The sequence below is a fragment of the Mobula hypostoma genome, chromosome 3 (genome assembly GCF_963921235.1).
Source record: "Mobula hypostoma chromosome 3, sMobHyp1.1, whole genome shotgun sequence".
Classification (NCBI taxonomy): Eukaryota; Metazoa; Chordata; class Chondrichthyes; order Myliobatiformes; family Myliobatidae; genus Mobula; species Mobula hypostoma.
The window spans coordinates 206,628,295-206,643,095 of NC_086099.1; the positions used below are offsets into that span (position 1 = coordinate 206,628,295).

A 14,801-nucleotide genomic window follows, 5' to 3' on the forward strand; every position below is an offset into this window, starting at 1 on the left:
GGTGGTGTCTGAAAAGAGGATGCTGTCCAAGTTGCATGCCATCTTGGACAATGTCTCCCATCCACTACATAATGTACTGGGTGGGCACAGGAGTACATTCAGCCCGAGACTCATTCCACCGAGATGCAACACAGAGCGTCATAGGAAGTCATTCCTGCCTGTGGCCATCAAGCTTTACAACTCCTCCCTTGGAGGGTCAGACACCCTGAGCCAATAGGCTGGTCCTGGACTTATTTCCTGGTATAATTTACATATTATTATTTAATTGTTTATGGTTTTATATTGCTATATTTATACTCTATTCTTGGTTGGTGCAACTGTAACGAAACCCAATTTCCCTCAGGATCAATAAAGTATGACTATGACCATGACTATGAAATATTTGTCACTTTATTTACTTATTGCAATACAGCATTGAATAGGCCCTTCTGGACCTTCAAACTGTGTTGCCAGCAACTCCAATTTAACCCTAGCTTAATCACGGGACAATTTACGATGACCAATTAACTTACCAGTTGGAATGTCCTTAGACTGTGGAAGGAAACTAGAGAACCTGGAGGAAACCCACTTGGTCAGGGGGAGAACGTGCAAACTCCTCGTAGACAGTGGCAGGAATTGAACCTAGGTCACCGGTACTGTAAAGCATTGTGCTAACCACTACACTACCGTGCCGCCTGGGTAGAGCAGTTCTCTCACACCCCCACTCACCTCCACCCTGAGCCCAGTATACAGTACCTATAGTAGGTTTTTTCTCGCCTCACCTCAGCGCCTCGGCGACCACTTTTTCTTCAAGTGGCTGTCTTGGAGGAAAGATTCTGCGGGTGGTCCCCCACGTCCTTCTCACAGCACAGTTTTTTTTTTACGAGGCCGAGTTGCGAGCTCGACACTCAACCGGCGCGGACGGAAAGCGTGCCCGAGAGCGGCCCGATTGGATTCGAACTCGGGAACCTTCGCTCCAGAGTCCGGTGCTGATGTTGCTGGTATAGAACACATTTAAAAGACATCTGGACTGGTTGATGGATAGCAAAATTTTAGAGGGAGTTGGGCCACAGGCAGGCAAATAGGATTAGAATAGAAAAAGTGTCTTCTTCGGCCTGTAATGTTGGGCTGAAGGCATGTTTCCATGCTGTGAATCTATAATTCCATAAACTATGAATCTATAAAATCATGACAATCAAGAGCAGAAATAGGGCACATTGCCCTTCAGTGTTGATCTTATTATACAAGATGGTTACAGTGAACCATTGGGTCAAGTCCCCTGATGTTAATAACCAGGTAGCTGCATCCTGCCAGAATCTTGGTCATTGGGGTGAGAATCAGAGTGAACTGATAACCACCAGTGAGTGATGTTTGCCGTCACAGACTGCAACATCCTCAAGGATAGGGAGGGATCTTCCTCACAGTTAGGATAGAATAAGCTATGTGTCAGTTCCTATGATGGCACAGGTCTGCCTCAGCGACACCTGACATCCCCCCCCCCCCGCCGTCTGGTAAGCAGATCTCCCCCTTCACACAGTCAATGGGCCCGCTGCTGCTGAACCCAGCTTGTGTCTCATGTCCATGCCTCCATTCACACCTCATTTTCACACCTTGTGTTCATCCTTCCTCTTCATTGCTGCCACTCGCCTTGTTATGACACTTAACAGTGGTGGCCAAGCCGCCTGCAGAAGTCTTGGTAGGGTAGCTGCTGTGGGCCTTTCGAGGCACAGTGACTAACAGAATTGAAGTTGCTGCCCGAGACCATCTAGAGGGCCTTTGGTTAGCTTAGGTGGCCAAAGACCTTGCCCATGTTCCTGTCCGATGGTCAGATGTTTAAATGTAGTTGAATAGTATTTAAGTAGTTAAATAAACTATATATTGGATAGAATCATAGCTCTACACCAGAGAACAGGCCTTTCGACCCAACTTGTCCATATTGAACAGACTCCCCATATAAACTGTGTTTGGCACATATCCCTTTCAGCCTAGGAACAAGATATTCAGCAGATGCTAGAAATCTTTAGCAACACACATAAAATGCTGGAAGAACTCAGCAGATCAGGCAGTTTCTAGGCAGAAAATTAATAGTTGACATTTCAGCCTGATATCTTTCATCAGGACCTAGGTGACAAAGGGTTTCAGGTCAAAACATCGACTGTTTATTCCCTCTATAGATGCTGCCCGACCTACTGAGTTCCTCCAGTGTTTTGTGTGTATTCCTGCAAGCCTGTGTTAATGTTATGCTCAAAATATTTAGTAGGCAGGTACATGGATAGACGAGGCTGAGAGGGACACAGTCAAAATTCTGGTGGCTGGCAAGGCAGCATAGTGGTTAGCGCAATCACTTTACAATGTGAGCGATCACCAATTGGAGTTCGATTCTGGCCACTATCTGTAAAGAGGAGGTACTTTCTCCCTGTGGCATGTGGGTTTCCTCCAGGTGCTCTGGTTTCCTCCCACATTCCAAAGAGGTATGGTTAAGGTTAGGGTGTTACGGACATTCTGCGTTAGCGCCAGAAGCGTAGTGACACTTACGGGCTGCCCCCAGCACCACCCTTGGATTTTGTTGGCCGTTGATGCAAAACGACCTTATTTCTCTGTATATTTCAATGTTTACGTGGTAAATAAAGCTAATCATTTCATTAAAACTTAAAAAAGCTCAGCCTAATTTTCAGAAACAAACCTAAAATTAGGAGAGTAATGTTCAACGCTGGTAGAAAAGGGGCAGGCTGATTATATTTTCAATTCATTTCTGCTCTTTATTCCTGACAGGTCTAATGTGGCATGATGAAGCTACACAGCAGGTAATTGCTAAAGAACTTTCCAATCTCCACCCGACCCGTCAGCTGCATCCCGAAGCTGGTTCTCCAGATAGCTTGAGGTGAGATTTGAAGTGCTGGATTGCTGTGGTATTGCTGAAAGCCTGTCCGCTGCAGGGCCTCCCATGAGTTCCAAACCAGTTGGTAGTAAATAACTATAACAATCTGAGTGCGGAGTTTCATTTAGACCAGTCAGCACAAGCAGGGACATTTCTGGGAAGGTGCAACCAATTTGGGCGGAGGGGGGTACCATATACACTCATTTATTAGGTTCACCTGCTCATTAATGCAAATATCTAATCAGCCAATCACGTGGCAGCAACTCAGTGCATAAAAGCATGCAGACATGGTCAAGAGGTTCAGTTGTACAGACCAAATATCAGAATGGGCAAGAAATGCGATCCAAGTGAATGAACAACAATTGTTCATTCCAGTTTGGCAAAAGAATAAATCAAGGAAGGTAGTGCACCCGTGACTGACAAGGGAAATTAGGGATAGTATCAATTCCAAAGTAGAAGCATACAAATTAGCCAGAAAAAGTGGCTCACCTGAGGACTGGGAGAAATTCAAAGTCCAGCAGAGGAGGACAAAGGGCTTAATTAGGAAGGGGAAAAAAGATAATGAGAGAAAACTGGCAGGGAACATTAAAACTGACTGTAAAAGCTTTTATAGATATGTGAAAAGAAAAAAGATTGGTTAAGACAAATGTAGGTCCCCTACAGACAGAAACAGGTGAATTGATTATGGGGAGCAAGGACATGGCAGACCAATTGAATAACTACTCTGGTTCTGTCTTCACTAAGGAGGACATAAATAATCTTCCGGAAATAGTAGGGGACAGAGGGTCCAGCGTGATGGAGGAACTGAGGGAAATACATGTTAGTAGGGAGGTGGTGTTAGGTAAATTGAAGGGATTAAAGGCAGATAAATTCCCAGGGCCAGATAGTCTACATCCCAGAGTGCTTAAGGAAGTAGCCCAAGAAATATTGGATGCATCGGTGATAATTTTTCAAAACTCTTTAGATTCTGGACTAGTTCCTGAGGATTGGAGGGTGGCTAATGTAACCCCACTTTTTAAAAAAGGAGGGAGAGAGAAACCGGGAAATTATAGACCGGTTACGGTGGTGGGGAAAATGCTAGAGTCAGTTATCAAAGATGTGATAACAGCACATTTGGAAAGTGGTGAAATCATCGGACAAAGTCAGCATGGATTTGTGAAAGGAAAATCATGTCTGATGAATCTCATAGAATTTTTTGAGGATGTAACTAGTAGAGTGGACAGGGGAGAACCAGTGGATGTGGTATATTTGGATTTGACAAGGTCCCACACAGGAGATTAGTGTGCAAACTTAAAGCACATGGTATTGGGGGTAAAGTATTGATGTGGATAGAGAATTGGTTGGCAGACAGGAAGCAAAGAGTGGGAATAAACGGGACCTTTTCAGAATGGCAGGCAGTGACTAGTGGGGTACCGCAAGGCTCAGTGCTGGGACCCCAGTTGTTTACAATATATATTAATGACTTAGATGAGGGAATTAAATGCAGCATCTCCAAGTTTGCAGATGACATGAAGCTGGACGGCACTGTTAGCTGTGAGGAGGATGCTAAGAGGAAGCAGGGTGACTTGGATAGATTAGGTGAGTGGGCAAATTCATGGCAGATGCAATTTAATGTGGATAAATGTGAGGTTATCCACTTTGGTGGCAAAAACAGGAAAACAGATTATTATCTGAATGGTGGCCGATTAGGAAAAGGGGAGGTGCAACGAGACCTGGGTGTCATTATACACCAGTCATTGAAAGTGGGCATGCAGGTACAGCAGGCGGTGAAAAAGGCGAATGGTATGCTGGCATTTATAGCGAGAGGATTCGAGTACAGGAGCAGGGAGGTACTACTGCAGTTGTACAAGGCCTTGGTGAGACCACACCTGGAGTATTGTGTGCAGTTTTGGTCCCCTAATCTGAGGAAAGACATCCTTGCCATAGAGGGAGTACAAAGAAGGTTCACCAGATTGATTCCTGGGATGGCAGGACTTTCATATGAAGAAAGACTGGATCGACTAGGCTTATACTCGTTGGAATTTAGAAGATTGAGGGGGGATCTTATTGAAACGTATAAAATCCTAAAGGGATTGGACAGGCCAGATGCAGGAAGATTGTTCCCGATGTTGGGGAAGTCCAGAACGAGGGGTCACAGTTTGAGGATAAAGGGGAAACCTTTTAGGACCGAGATTAGGAAAAACTTCTTCACACGGAGAGTGGTGAATCTGTGGAATTCTCTGCCACAGGAAACAGTTGAGGCCAGTTCATTGGCTATATTTAAGAGGGAGTTAGATATGGCCCTTGTGGCTAAAGGGATCAGGGGGTATGGAGGGAAGGCTGGCACAGGGTTCTGAGTTGGATGATCAGCCATGATCGTACCGAATAGCGGTGCAGGCTCGAAGGGCCGAATGGCCTACTCCTGCACCTATTTTCTATGTTTCTATGTTGAGTGACTTTGACTGTGGAATGATTGTTGTTGCAGATGGACTGGTTTGAGTATCTCAGAAACTGCTGATCTCCTGGGATTTTCACGCACAACGTTCTCTGGAATTTACAGAGGATGGTGCGAGAAACAAAAAAAAATCCAGTGAGTGGCAGTTCTGTGGGGAAAATGCCTTTTTAAAGAGGGAGGTCAGAGAAGAATTGCCAGACTGGTTCAAGCTGACAGGAAGTTGACAGTAACTCAAATAACTATGTGTTGCAACAGGGCTGTGCAGAAGAACATCTGTAAATGCACAACATGGCAAACCTTGAAGTGAGGGGCTGCAGCAGCAGAAGACCATGAACATACTTAAGTGGCCACATTATTAGGTACAGGTGGGGGTACCTAATAAAGTGGCCACTGAGTGTAGATATTGATAGAGAAAGAGTTCCAAGAATGAAAGCATATACATTTCTTCATTAACGCTGAAATTCACCAAGTGGATATTAATTCTATTCCCTCCCTCATTACTCCTTTCTCGCTGAACCTTCTGCCTACACATTCTGAATATGTTTGATTGCATTAACAGTGCAACTAGCCTGCCTACACTGAACATGAGATAAAATATTTTCCGCAAATCTGTGTAAAGGCAAGTTAAGTTTAAGAAATGTAATCATACTTTTTGGAGGTGGTGATGGATTGAAAAGGTGGGGAACAGATAAAGCATTTTCGGATGTTTTGGGAACAGCTTCTTCTCTTCCGCCATCAGATCTCTGAATGGTGAATGAACTCATGAAGACTATCTCACTATTTTGCACCACTTCCTTATGTGTTTATTAATCTTATTGCAAACTTGTAGTGTTTTTTTTATGTATTGGACAGTACTACTGCCACAAAACAGCAAATTGCACAACACGTCAGTGACAATAAACTCGATTCTGGTTCTGAGATGCATGAATGATTCGATGATTGTATGGGTTTACAGATGGCGTTCAAAGCGGTGTCATGTTAAAGAATCGCTGGATAAACTTATGGTGCATGCAGAAATAGAGAAGCATTGAGTTTGGGTAAAGGTCCCTCAGGCTGGAATTAAAACAGAAAATGCTGGAAATACTCGGCACATCGGGCAGCGTCTGTGGAGAGAGCAACAGTAGGTGATCGTTCATCAGAATTGGGAATGGAAGTGGGTCATCTACTGTATCCAGTGCTCCCGATGTGGTCTCGTTCATCAGTCAGACCCGACAGAGATTGAGAGACCGCTTTGCCAAGCGACAACGCTGAGTCCATTAGAGAAAGTGGGGTCTCCCAGTGGCCACCCATTTTAATTCCACTTCCCATTCCCGTTCCAAGATGGCAGTCCATTGCCTCCTCTACTGTTGCAATGAGGCCACAATCAGATTGGAGGAGCAACACCTTATATTCCCTATGGGTAGCCTTCAACCTGATGGCATGAACATTAATTTCTCGAACTTCCGGTAATGCCCCCCACCCCCCCACTCCTTCACCATTCCCCATTCCCATTTCTCTCTCTCTCCTTATCTCCTTGCCTGCCCATCACCTCCCTCTGGTGCTCCTCCCACAGAGCTATGTCCCACAGAGGAAGAAGTTCTCAAATGGCAGGGGTAGACAACCCTGTCTGACAAAGGAAGTTAAGGACTGCATAAAAGCCAAGGTAAAGGCATATAAAATGGAATTACATCTTTAAAAAGAGGTGATATGGGGTTAAGGAATGTTGAATCTTTGTGGGGGGGAGTTAAAAAATTGCAAGTGTAAAAAAAAACCATAATGGGAATCATATGTAGGCCTCCAAATAGTAACTAAGATGTGGCGCTGAGGTTGCAAAGGGAGCTGGAAAGGGTATGTTATAAGTGTAATGACACAATTATAATGGGGGACTTCAATATGCAAGGGGATTGGGAAAATCAGGTTGGTGTCAGATTGCAAGAGAGGGAATTTGTTGAATGCCTACGAGATGGCTTTTTAGAGCACAGTGTGCTTGAGCCTACTCGGGGAAAACTTATCTTAGATTGGATGTTGTGTAATAATCCAGATCTTATTAAGCAGCGTAACATAAAGGAACACTTAGGAGGCAGTGATCATAATATGATTGAATTCATTCTGCAATTTGAGAGAGGGAAGCATAACTAACATGTATCTGAATCACAATGGAATAAAGGGAATTACAGAGGCATGAGAGAGGAGCTTGCCCAGGTGGATTGGAGGAGGATACTGGTGGGGATGACGGCAGAGCAGAGATGGCTGAGGTTTCCAGGAATAGTTCGCAAGGCACAGGATAGATATGTCCCACTGAAGAAGAAGTTCTCAAATGGCAGGGGTAGGCAACCGTGGCTGACAAAGGACTGCATAAAAGCCAAGGAAAGGGCATACAAGGTAGGAAAGATGAGTGGGGTTGGATGATTGGGAAGCTTTTAACATCCAATAAAAGGCAACTAAAAGAGCTATGCGAAGGGAAAAATGAAATTTGAGGGCAGACTAGCCAATAAAATAAAGCAGCATACCAATAGTTTTTTCAGTTATATAAAGAGTAAAAGGAGGGTGGGAGTTGATATTGAACCACTGGTAAATGATGCTGGTGAGGTAGTAATGGTGGACCAATGGCAGAGGAACTTAATGGGTATTTTGCATCTGTCCTCACTGTGGATGACACTAGCTGTGTGCCAGAGGTCCATAAATATCAGGGAGCAGAAATGAGTGCCATTGCTATTTCAAAGGAAAAAGTGCTAGGTAAACTCAAAAGTCTTAAGGTGGATACCTGGGCCAAATGGACTACATCCCAGAGTCCTGAGAGAGGTTGCTGAAGACATAACAAATGCATTGGTCATGATCGTTCAAGAATCGCTTGATTCTGGCATGGTCCCAGAGGACTGGAAGATTATGAATGTCACTCCACTCTTTAAGAAGGGAGGAAGGCAAAGGAAAGGAAATTATAGGCCAGTTAGCCTAACCTCAGTGGTTGGGAAAGTGTTGGAGTCTATTATTAAGGATGAGATTTTGAGGTACTTGGAGATTAATGATAAAATAAATCAAAGTCAGCATGGTTTCTGTAAAGGGAATTCTTGCCTGACAAACCTGTTAGACTTCTTTGAGGAGGTAACAAGCAGGTGGACAAAGGAGAGGCAGTGGATGTCATTTACTTGGATTTTCAGAAGGCATTTGATAAAGCTGCTTCACATGAGGCTGTTTAATAAGATAAAATCCTATGCTGTTACAGGAAAGATACTGGTATGGATAGCGGAATGGCTGACAGGCAGGAGGCTGTGAGTGGGAATAAAAGCAGCCTTTTCTAGTTAGCTGCAGGTGACTAGTGGTATTCCTCAGGAGTCAGTATTGGGACCGCTGCTTTTCACATTTTTGGTAAATGATTTAGATAATGGAATTGATGGCTTTGTGGCAAAGTTTGCGGATGATACGAAGATAGGTGGAGGGGTAGGTTTTGCTGAGGAAGCAATGCGATTGCAGTAGGACTTAGACAAACTGGAAGAATGGGCAAAAAAAATGGCAGATGGAATACAGTGTTGGAAAATGTACAATAATGCATTTTGATAAAAGGAACAATAGTGTGGACCATTATCTAAATGGGGAGAAGGTTCAAACATCAGAGGTGCAGAGGGACTTGGGAGTCAAGACTTCCAGAAGGTTAATTTACAGGTTGAATCTGTGGTAAAGAAGGCATTTCTTTCAAGGGGAATAGAATATAAAAGGTGATGTTGAGGCTTTATAAGACACTGGTCAGGCTGCACTTGATGTATCATCAACAGTTTTGGGCCCCATATCTCAGAAAGGATGTGTTGTCATTGGAGAGAGTCCAGAGGAGGTTCACAAGGATGTTCCAGGGAATGAAGGGGTCAACATATGAGGAGCATTTGGCAGCTTTGGGCCTGTACTCACTGGAATTTAGAAGAATTTGGGATGGCGGGATCTCATTGAGACCTACCGAATGTTGAAAGGACTAGATGGGGTGGATGTGGAGAGAATATTTCCTATGGTGGGGGTATCCAGGACTAGAGGGCACAGCCTCAAAATTGAGGGGTGACCGTTTGAAACAGAGGTAAGGAGATTTTTTTTTGCCCAGAGAGGAGTAATTTTGTGGGATGCTATGCCACAGACTGCAGTGGAAGCCAAGTCAGTGGGTATATTTAAGGTGGAAGTTGATCGTTTTCTGATCAGTCAGGGCATCAAAGGATGTGGTGAGAAAGCAGGTGTATGGGGTTGAGTGGGATCTGGGATCAGCCATCATGAAATGGCGGAGCAGACTCAATGGGCTGAATGGCCTAATTCTGCTCCTATGTCTAATGGTCTTAAGGTTCCCCCTTTATTTTCTTCCATGGCCTTGTGTCCTCTCCTATCAGATTCCCCCTTTTCTAGCATTGTATCTCTTTCACCAATCAACTTCCCAGCTCTTTACTTCAACCCCCCCACCACCGGTTTCACCTGTCACCTTGTGTTTTTTCCTCCCCTCCCCCCACCTTCTAACTCTGGCCCCTCATCTTTTTTTCTCCAGTCCTGATGAAGGGTCTCAGCCCAAAATTCTTTTCCATAGATGCTGTCTGGCCTGCTGAGTTCCTCCAGCATTTTGTGTGTGTTGCTTGTTGTCTTCAATGCTGGATACCATTCTAGTACCCACTGCACAGATAAAGGCACAGAGACTGCAGATGCTGGTAGCTGGAGGAGAGAACAAATTGCTGAAGGATCTCAATGGGTCAAGCAGCGTCTGTGGATGCAGAGGGAAAAATAAAGAAGGTTTTTATTGTTGAAAAAATGGGAATGATACTGCAAGGCAGACAGGAATATGTAAACAAGGGGCCTATTTCCATTCTTAAGCACACTAGATCTGTACAAACAATTATTGATAGTTATAGGATTGCACACTCATAGGATGGGCTGGGTAAACTGCAGCACCAAATTTGCAGATGACACCAAGAATGGGGGCATAGCAGGCAGCGAGGAAGTCCATCAAGAGCCTGCAATTGGATTTGGACTATCTAGAAAAAATGGGCTGAAAATGGCAAATGGAATTTAATGCAGATATGTGTGAGCTGTTGTACTTTGGGAGGACCAACCAGGGTAGGTTTTACACAAGGAATGGTTGGGCACTGAAGAGTGCTGTAGAACAGAAGGATTTGGGAACACAGGTCCATAATTCCTTGAAAGTGGCATCACAGGTAGATAGGGTCACAAAGAGAACGTTTGGTCCTTTAACCTTCATAAAGAAAAATATTGAGTACAGGAGTTGGGAAGTTATGTTGAGGTTGCATACAGTATGTTGTTAGTGAGGCCTAATTTCAAGTGTTGTGTACAGTTCTGGTCACCTACCTACAGGAAAGATAACAATAAGATTGAAAGAGTGCAGAGGAAATTGATAAGGATGTCAATTTCTTGAGGACCTGAGTTATAGGGATAGGTTGAATAGGTTAGAACTTTATTTTCTGCACTGTAGGGGAATAAAGGGAGATTTGACAGAGTTATCTAAAATTATGAATGGTATAGATAGGGTAAATGGAAGTAGGTTTTATCCCCTAAGGTTGGGTGTAAACAGAACTAGAGGTCATGGGTTAAGGGTAAAAGGTGAAATGTTGAAGGGGAAATAGGGGGAGCTTCTTCACAGAGGGTGGTGAGAGTGTGGGGTGAACTGCCATTTGAAGTGGTGGATTTGGGTTCAAATTTAAGAGAAGTTTGGATAGGAGAGGTATGGAGAGCTATGATCTAGGTGCAGGTCAATGGGACTAAGAGCAGTAGTTCAGCAAAAAACTAGATGGGCTGAAGGGCCTGTTTCTGTGCTGTAGTGCTTAATGACTCTAGGTCAAAGCATTTCTCCAGTTCAATAAATGTAATTTAGAAATATTCTATAAATTCAAAATGTTTGCTAGTAAAATGCAAACACACTTTAAGATAATAAACTCGAGAGTATTTCAGAGGCACACCACAAAATATTCCTGTTTAGCGATAAGGAGAGTTTGGTCAAACTTGGGTTGTTTCCTCCTGAGTGTCTGTGGCTGATGGGAGACCTGATAGCAGTTGGTAAAATGATCAAAGGCAAAGCCAGGTTGAAAGCTTGGGCTGTTTTCTCAGGGTGGAAATGTCAAATACTACAGGGAATAGGTTTAAGGTGAGAGGGGGTAGGTTTACAGGAGATGTGCATAGCAAGATTGTTATACTGAATAGCAAATGACTGGTATATGGTGCCTGGAGACGTGCTGGAAGCAGATACAATAGAGACATTTAAGGGGCATTTGCAGTTAGTGGATGAGTATAGAGCGGTGTGCAGGCAAATGGGCTTTGTAGGAATTGACATCGTTGTCAGAACAGATATTATGGGCTGAAGGGTCTGTCCCTGTTCTGTACTATTCTATATTCCATGTACCTCTGCAGTAATTCCCAATCATTACCTCCACTGTTCCTCAAATAGTTAAATTCTGTACAAAGCTTTGAACAAATTCTGATTTGCAAACAAAAAGCTGTTTGGCATAAACATGAAAGAAATTATACCATTAAATATTGAAGAACAGTTAAGTCCCAAATGGGGAACTTAATCAATCTTGATGTTAAGTTTCTTTGGAAACAAGGAGGGAATATAAACTAGTTCCATTATAATTTCATCCATTCGCATTCACGTTTGACAGATAATCATCAGAAGCCATTTCATCTTTGGTTCTGATTTAAGCATGTCTGCCCCTGTTGGATTCAGCTATGCCATTCTATGTGAGACCTCCTATTTCTTGTCCCTACCTATTTCTTGTCAGCTACTTCTCATTTATCATCTTTCTGAAGGCTGAGACACAAAAGTATTTTTCAGCAATTGCAGTTTCTTTTCTGTTTCCAGGAGTGATGTTTCTTCTTGAGCCAATAAATTTGTTTAAATAATAATTCTAAGCTGTGATTTTCTTTTCCACTGAGAGGTTCAAGAGTATTTGAAACTCAAAGGGCAGTGGAAGCAGGCTTCGAATATTTTTTTAACCAGAAATGCAGAGATAGATGATAATATATTAGAATTGTGGTGAACATTTTGGGCCCCTTATCTAAGAAAGGATGTGCTAGTATTGGCAAAGGTCCAGAGGAGGTTCACAAGGATGATCCCGGGAATGAAAGGGTTAACATACGAGGAGCGTTTGATGGCCTTGGACCTGTTACTCACTGGAGTTTAGAAGGATGAGGGGAAATATCATTGAAGGCTCTGGGCATTGAAAGGCCTAGATAAAGTGGAGAGGAAGCTTCCTATAGTGGAGAAGCCTACAACCAGAGGGTACTGCCTCAGAATACAAGAACAACCCTTTAGAACAGAGATGAGGAGAAATTTCTTTAGCCAGGGGGCAGTGAATCTGTGGAAACTTGCCGCAGACTGCTGTGCTGTGGGTATATTTAAAGTGGAGTTTGATAGGTTCTTGATTAGTAGGGGTGTCTTAGGTTATGGAGATAAGAGAGGAGAATGGAGTTGAGTGGGAAAATAAATTAGCCATGATGGAATGGGGCAGCATATTCGAAGGAACAATTTGACTAATTCTGCTCCTATCTCATTTTGGAGAGGGAGGGGAAGCAGCCAGATGTCTTGGTACATATTGGTACCAATGACATAGGAAGGAAAAGCAAAGAGCTCCTAAAAAGAGAATTTAGAGAGCTAGGCAGAAAGCTGAGAAGCAGTACCTCCCAGGCAGTAATTTCCAGATTGCTGCCTGTGCCACACGCCAGTGAGGGTAGAAACAGGATGACTGGGGAGATAAATGCGTGACTGAGAAGCTGGCGCAGGGGGCAGGTCTTCAGGTTCTTGGATTACTAGGGTCTCTTCTGGGGGCGGTATGACCTGTTCAAAAGTGACGGGTTGCACCTGAACCCGAGGGGGACCAATATTCTCGCGGGCAGGTTTGTTAGAGCTGTTGGGGAGGGTTTAAACTAATTTGGCAGGGGGGTGGGAACTGGAGTGAAGGGACTCACAATAGTACGGATGGTAAAAAAAATAAAGATAGCCTGCAGTCAGACTGTCAGGAAGGGCAGGCGGGTGATTGAACTTTGTTGCAGCCAACAGGCTGAGTATCAAAACATTAGGGATGCAGAATCAGAAAGGACAGCAAATACAGTACTCAACGTGTTGTATCTAAATGCACGTAGTATAAGAAATAAAGTGGATGATCTTGTTGCACTATTACAGAATCGTGGCTGAAGGATGGTTGTAATGGGGAACTGAATGTCTAAAGTTACATGTGTGGGCACGTGGCCAAGTGGTTAAGGCATTGGACTCGCGACCTGAAGGTCGTGACTTCGAGCCCCAGCCGAGGGAACGTGTTGTGTCCTTGAGCAAGGCACTTAATCACACATTGCTCTGCGACGACACTGGCGCCAAGCTGTATGGGTCCTAATGCCCTTCCCTTGGACAACATTGGTGTCTTGGAGAAGGGAGACTTTTGCATGGGCAACTGCTGGTCTTCCATACAACCTTGCCCAGGCCTGCGCCCTGGAGAGTGAAGACTTTCCAGGCACAGGTCCATGGTCTTGCAAGACTAACGGATGCCTTTACTTTACTTTACTTTACATGTTATATCAAAGGGATAGGAAGGTAGGCAGAGGGTGTGGCTACTGGTAAAGAATGGCATCAAATCAGTAGAAAGATGTGACATCGGATTGGAAAATGTTGAATCCTTGTGAGTTGAGTTAAGAAACTGCAAGGGTAAAAGCACCTTGATGGCAGTTAAATACAAGCCTCCCAACAGTGGCTGGGAGGTGGACCACAGGTTACAACAGGAAATAGAAAAGGCAAGTCAAAAGGGCAATGGATAGTCATGGGAGATTTTAACATGCAGGTCGATTGGGAAAATCAGGTTGGTAATGGATCTCAAGAGAGTGAGTTTGTTGAATACGTTAGAGATGACTTTTTAGAGCGGTTTGTCGTTGAGCCTACTAGGGAATCAGCTAAACTGGATTGGGTGTTATGTAATGAACCGGAGGCAATTAGGGAGCTTAAGGTAAAAAAAAACCCCTTAGGAACCAGTGATCACAATATGATATATAATATGATATGTATATAATCCTAAAGGGATTGGACAGGCTAGATGCAGGAAGATTGTTCCCGATGTTGGGGAAGTCCAGAACGAGGGGTCACAGTTTGAGGATAAAGGGGAAGCCTTTTAGGACCGAGATTAGGAAAAACTTCTTCACACAGAGAGTGGTGAATCTGTGGAATTCTCTGCCACAGGAAACAGTTGAGGCCAGTTCATTGGCTATATTTAAGAGGGAGTTAGATATGGCCCTTGTGGCTAAAGGGATCGGGGGTATGGAGGGAAGGCTGGTACAGGGTTCTGAGTTGGATGATCAGCCGTGATCATACTGAATGGTGGTGCAGGCTCGAAGGGCCGAATGGCCTACTCCTGCACCTATTTTCTATGTTTCTATGATTGTGTTCAACTTGAAATCTGATAGGGAGAAAGTAAAGTCTGATGTAGCAGTATTTCAGTGGAGTAAGGGAAATTACAGTGGTATGAGAGAGGAGTTGGCCAAAGTAAATTGGAAGGAGCTGCTGACAGGAATGTCAGC

At 43.9% G+C, this 14,801-nt stretch overlaps 1 protein-coding gene across 2 annotated transcripts in view; it reads left to right on the top strand.

Moving 5' to 3' along the window:
- The window catches only part of ptprn2 (protein tyrosine phosphatase receptor type N2), a 1,069,199-nt gene that overhangs the window by 364,798 nt on the left and 689,600 nt on the right, over positions 1-14,801 (top strand). For both annotated transcript variants that reach the window (XM_063044415.1, XM_063044416.1), the window contains exon 4: positions 2,752-2,860. In XM_063044415.1, the coding sequence (XP_062900485.1) occupies positions 2,752-2,860 (109 nt within the window). The remainder of the gene's footprint in view (positions 1-2,751; positions 2,861-14,801) is intronic.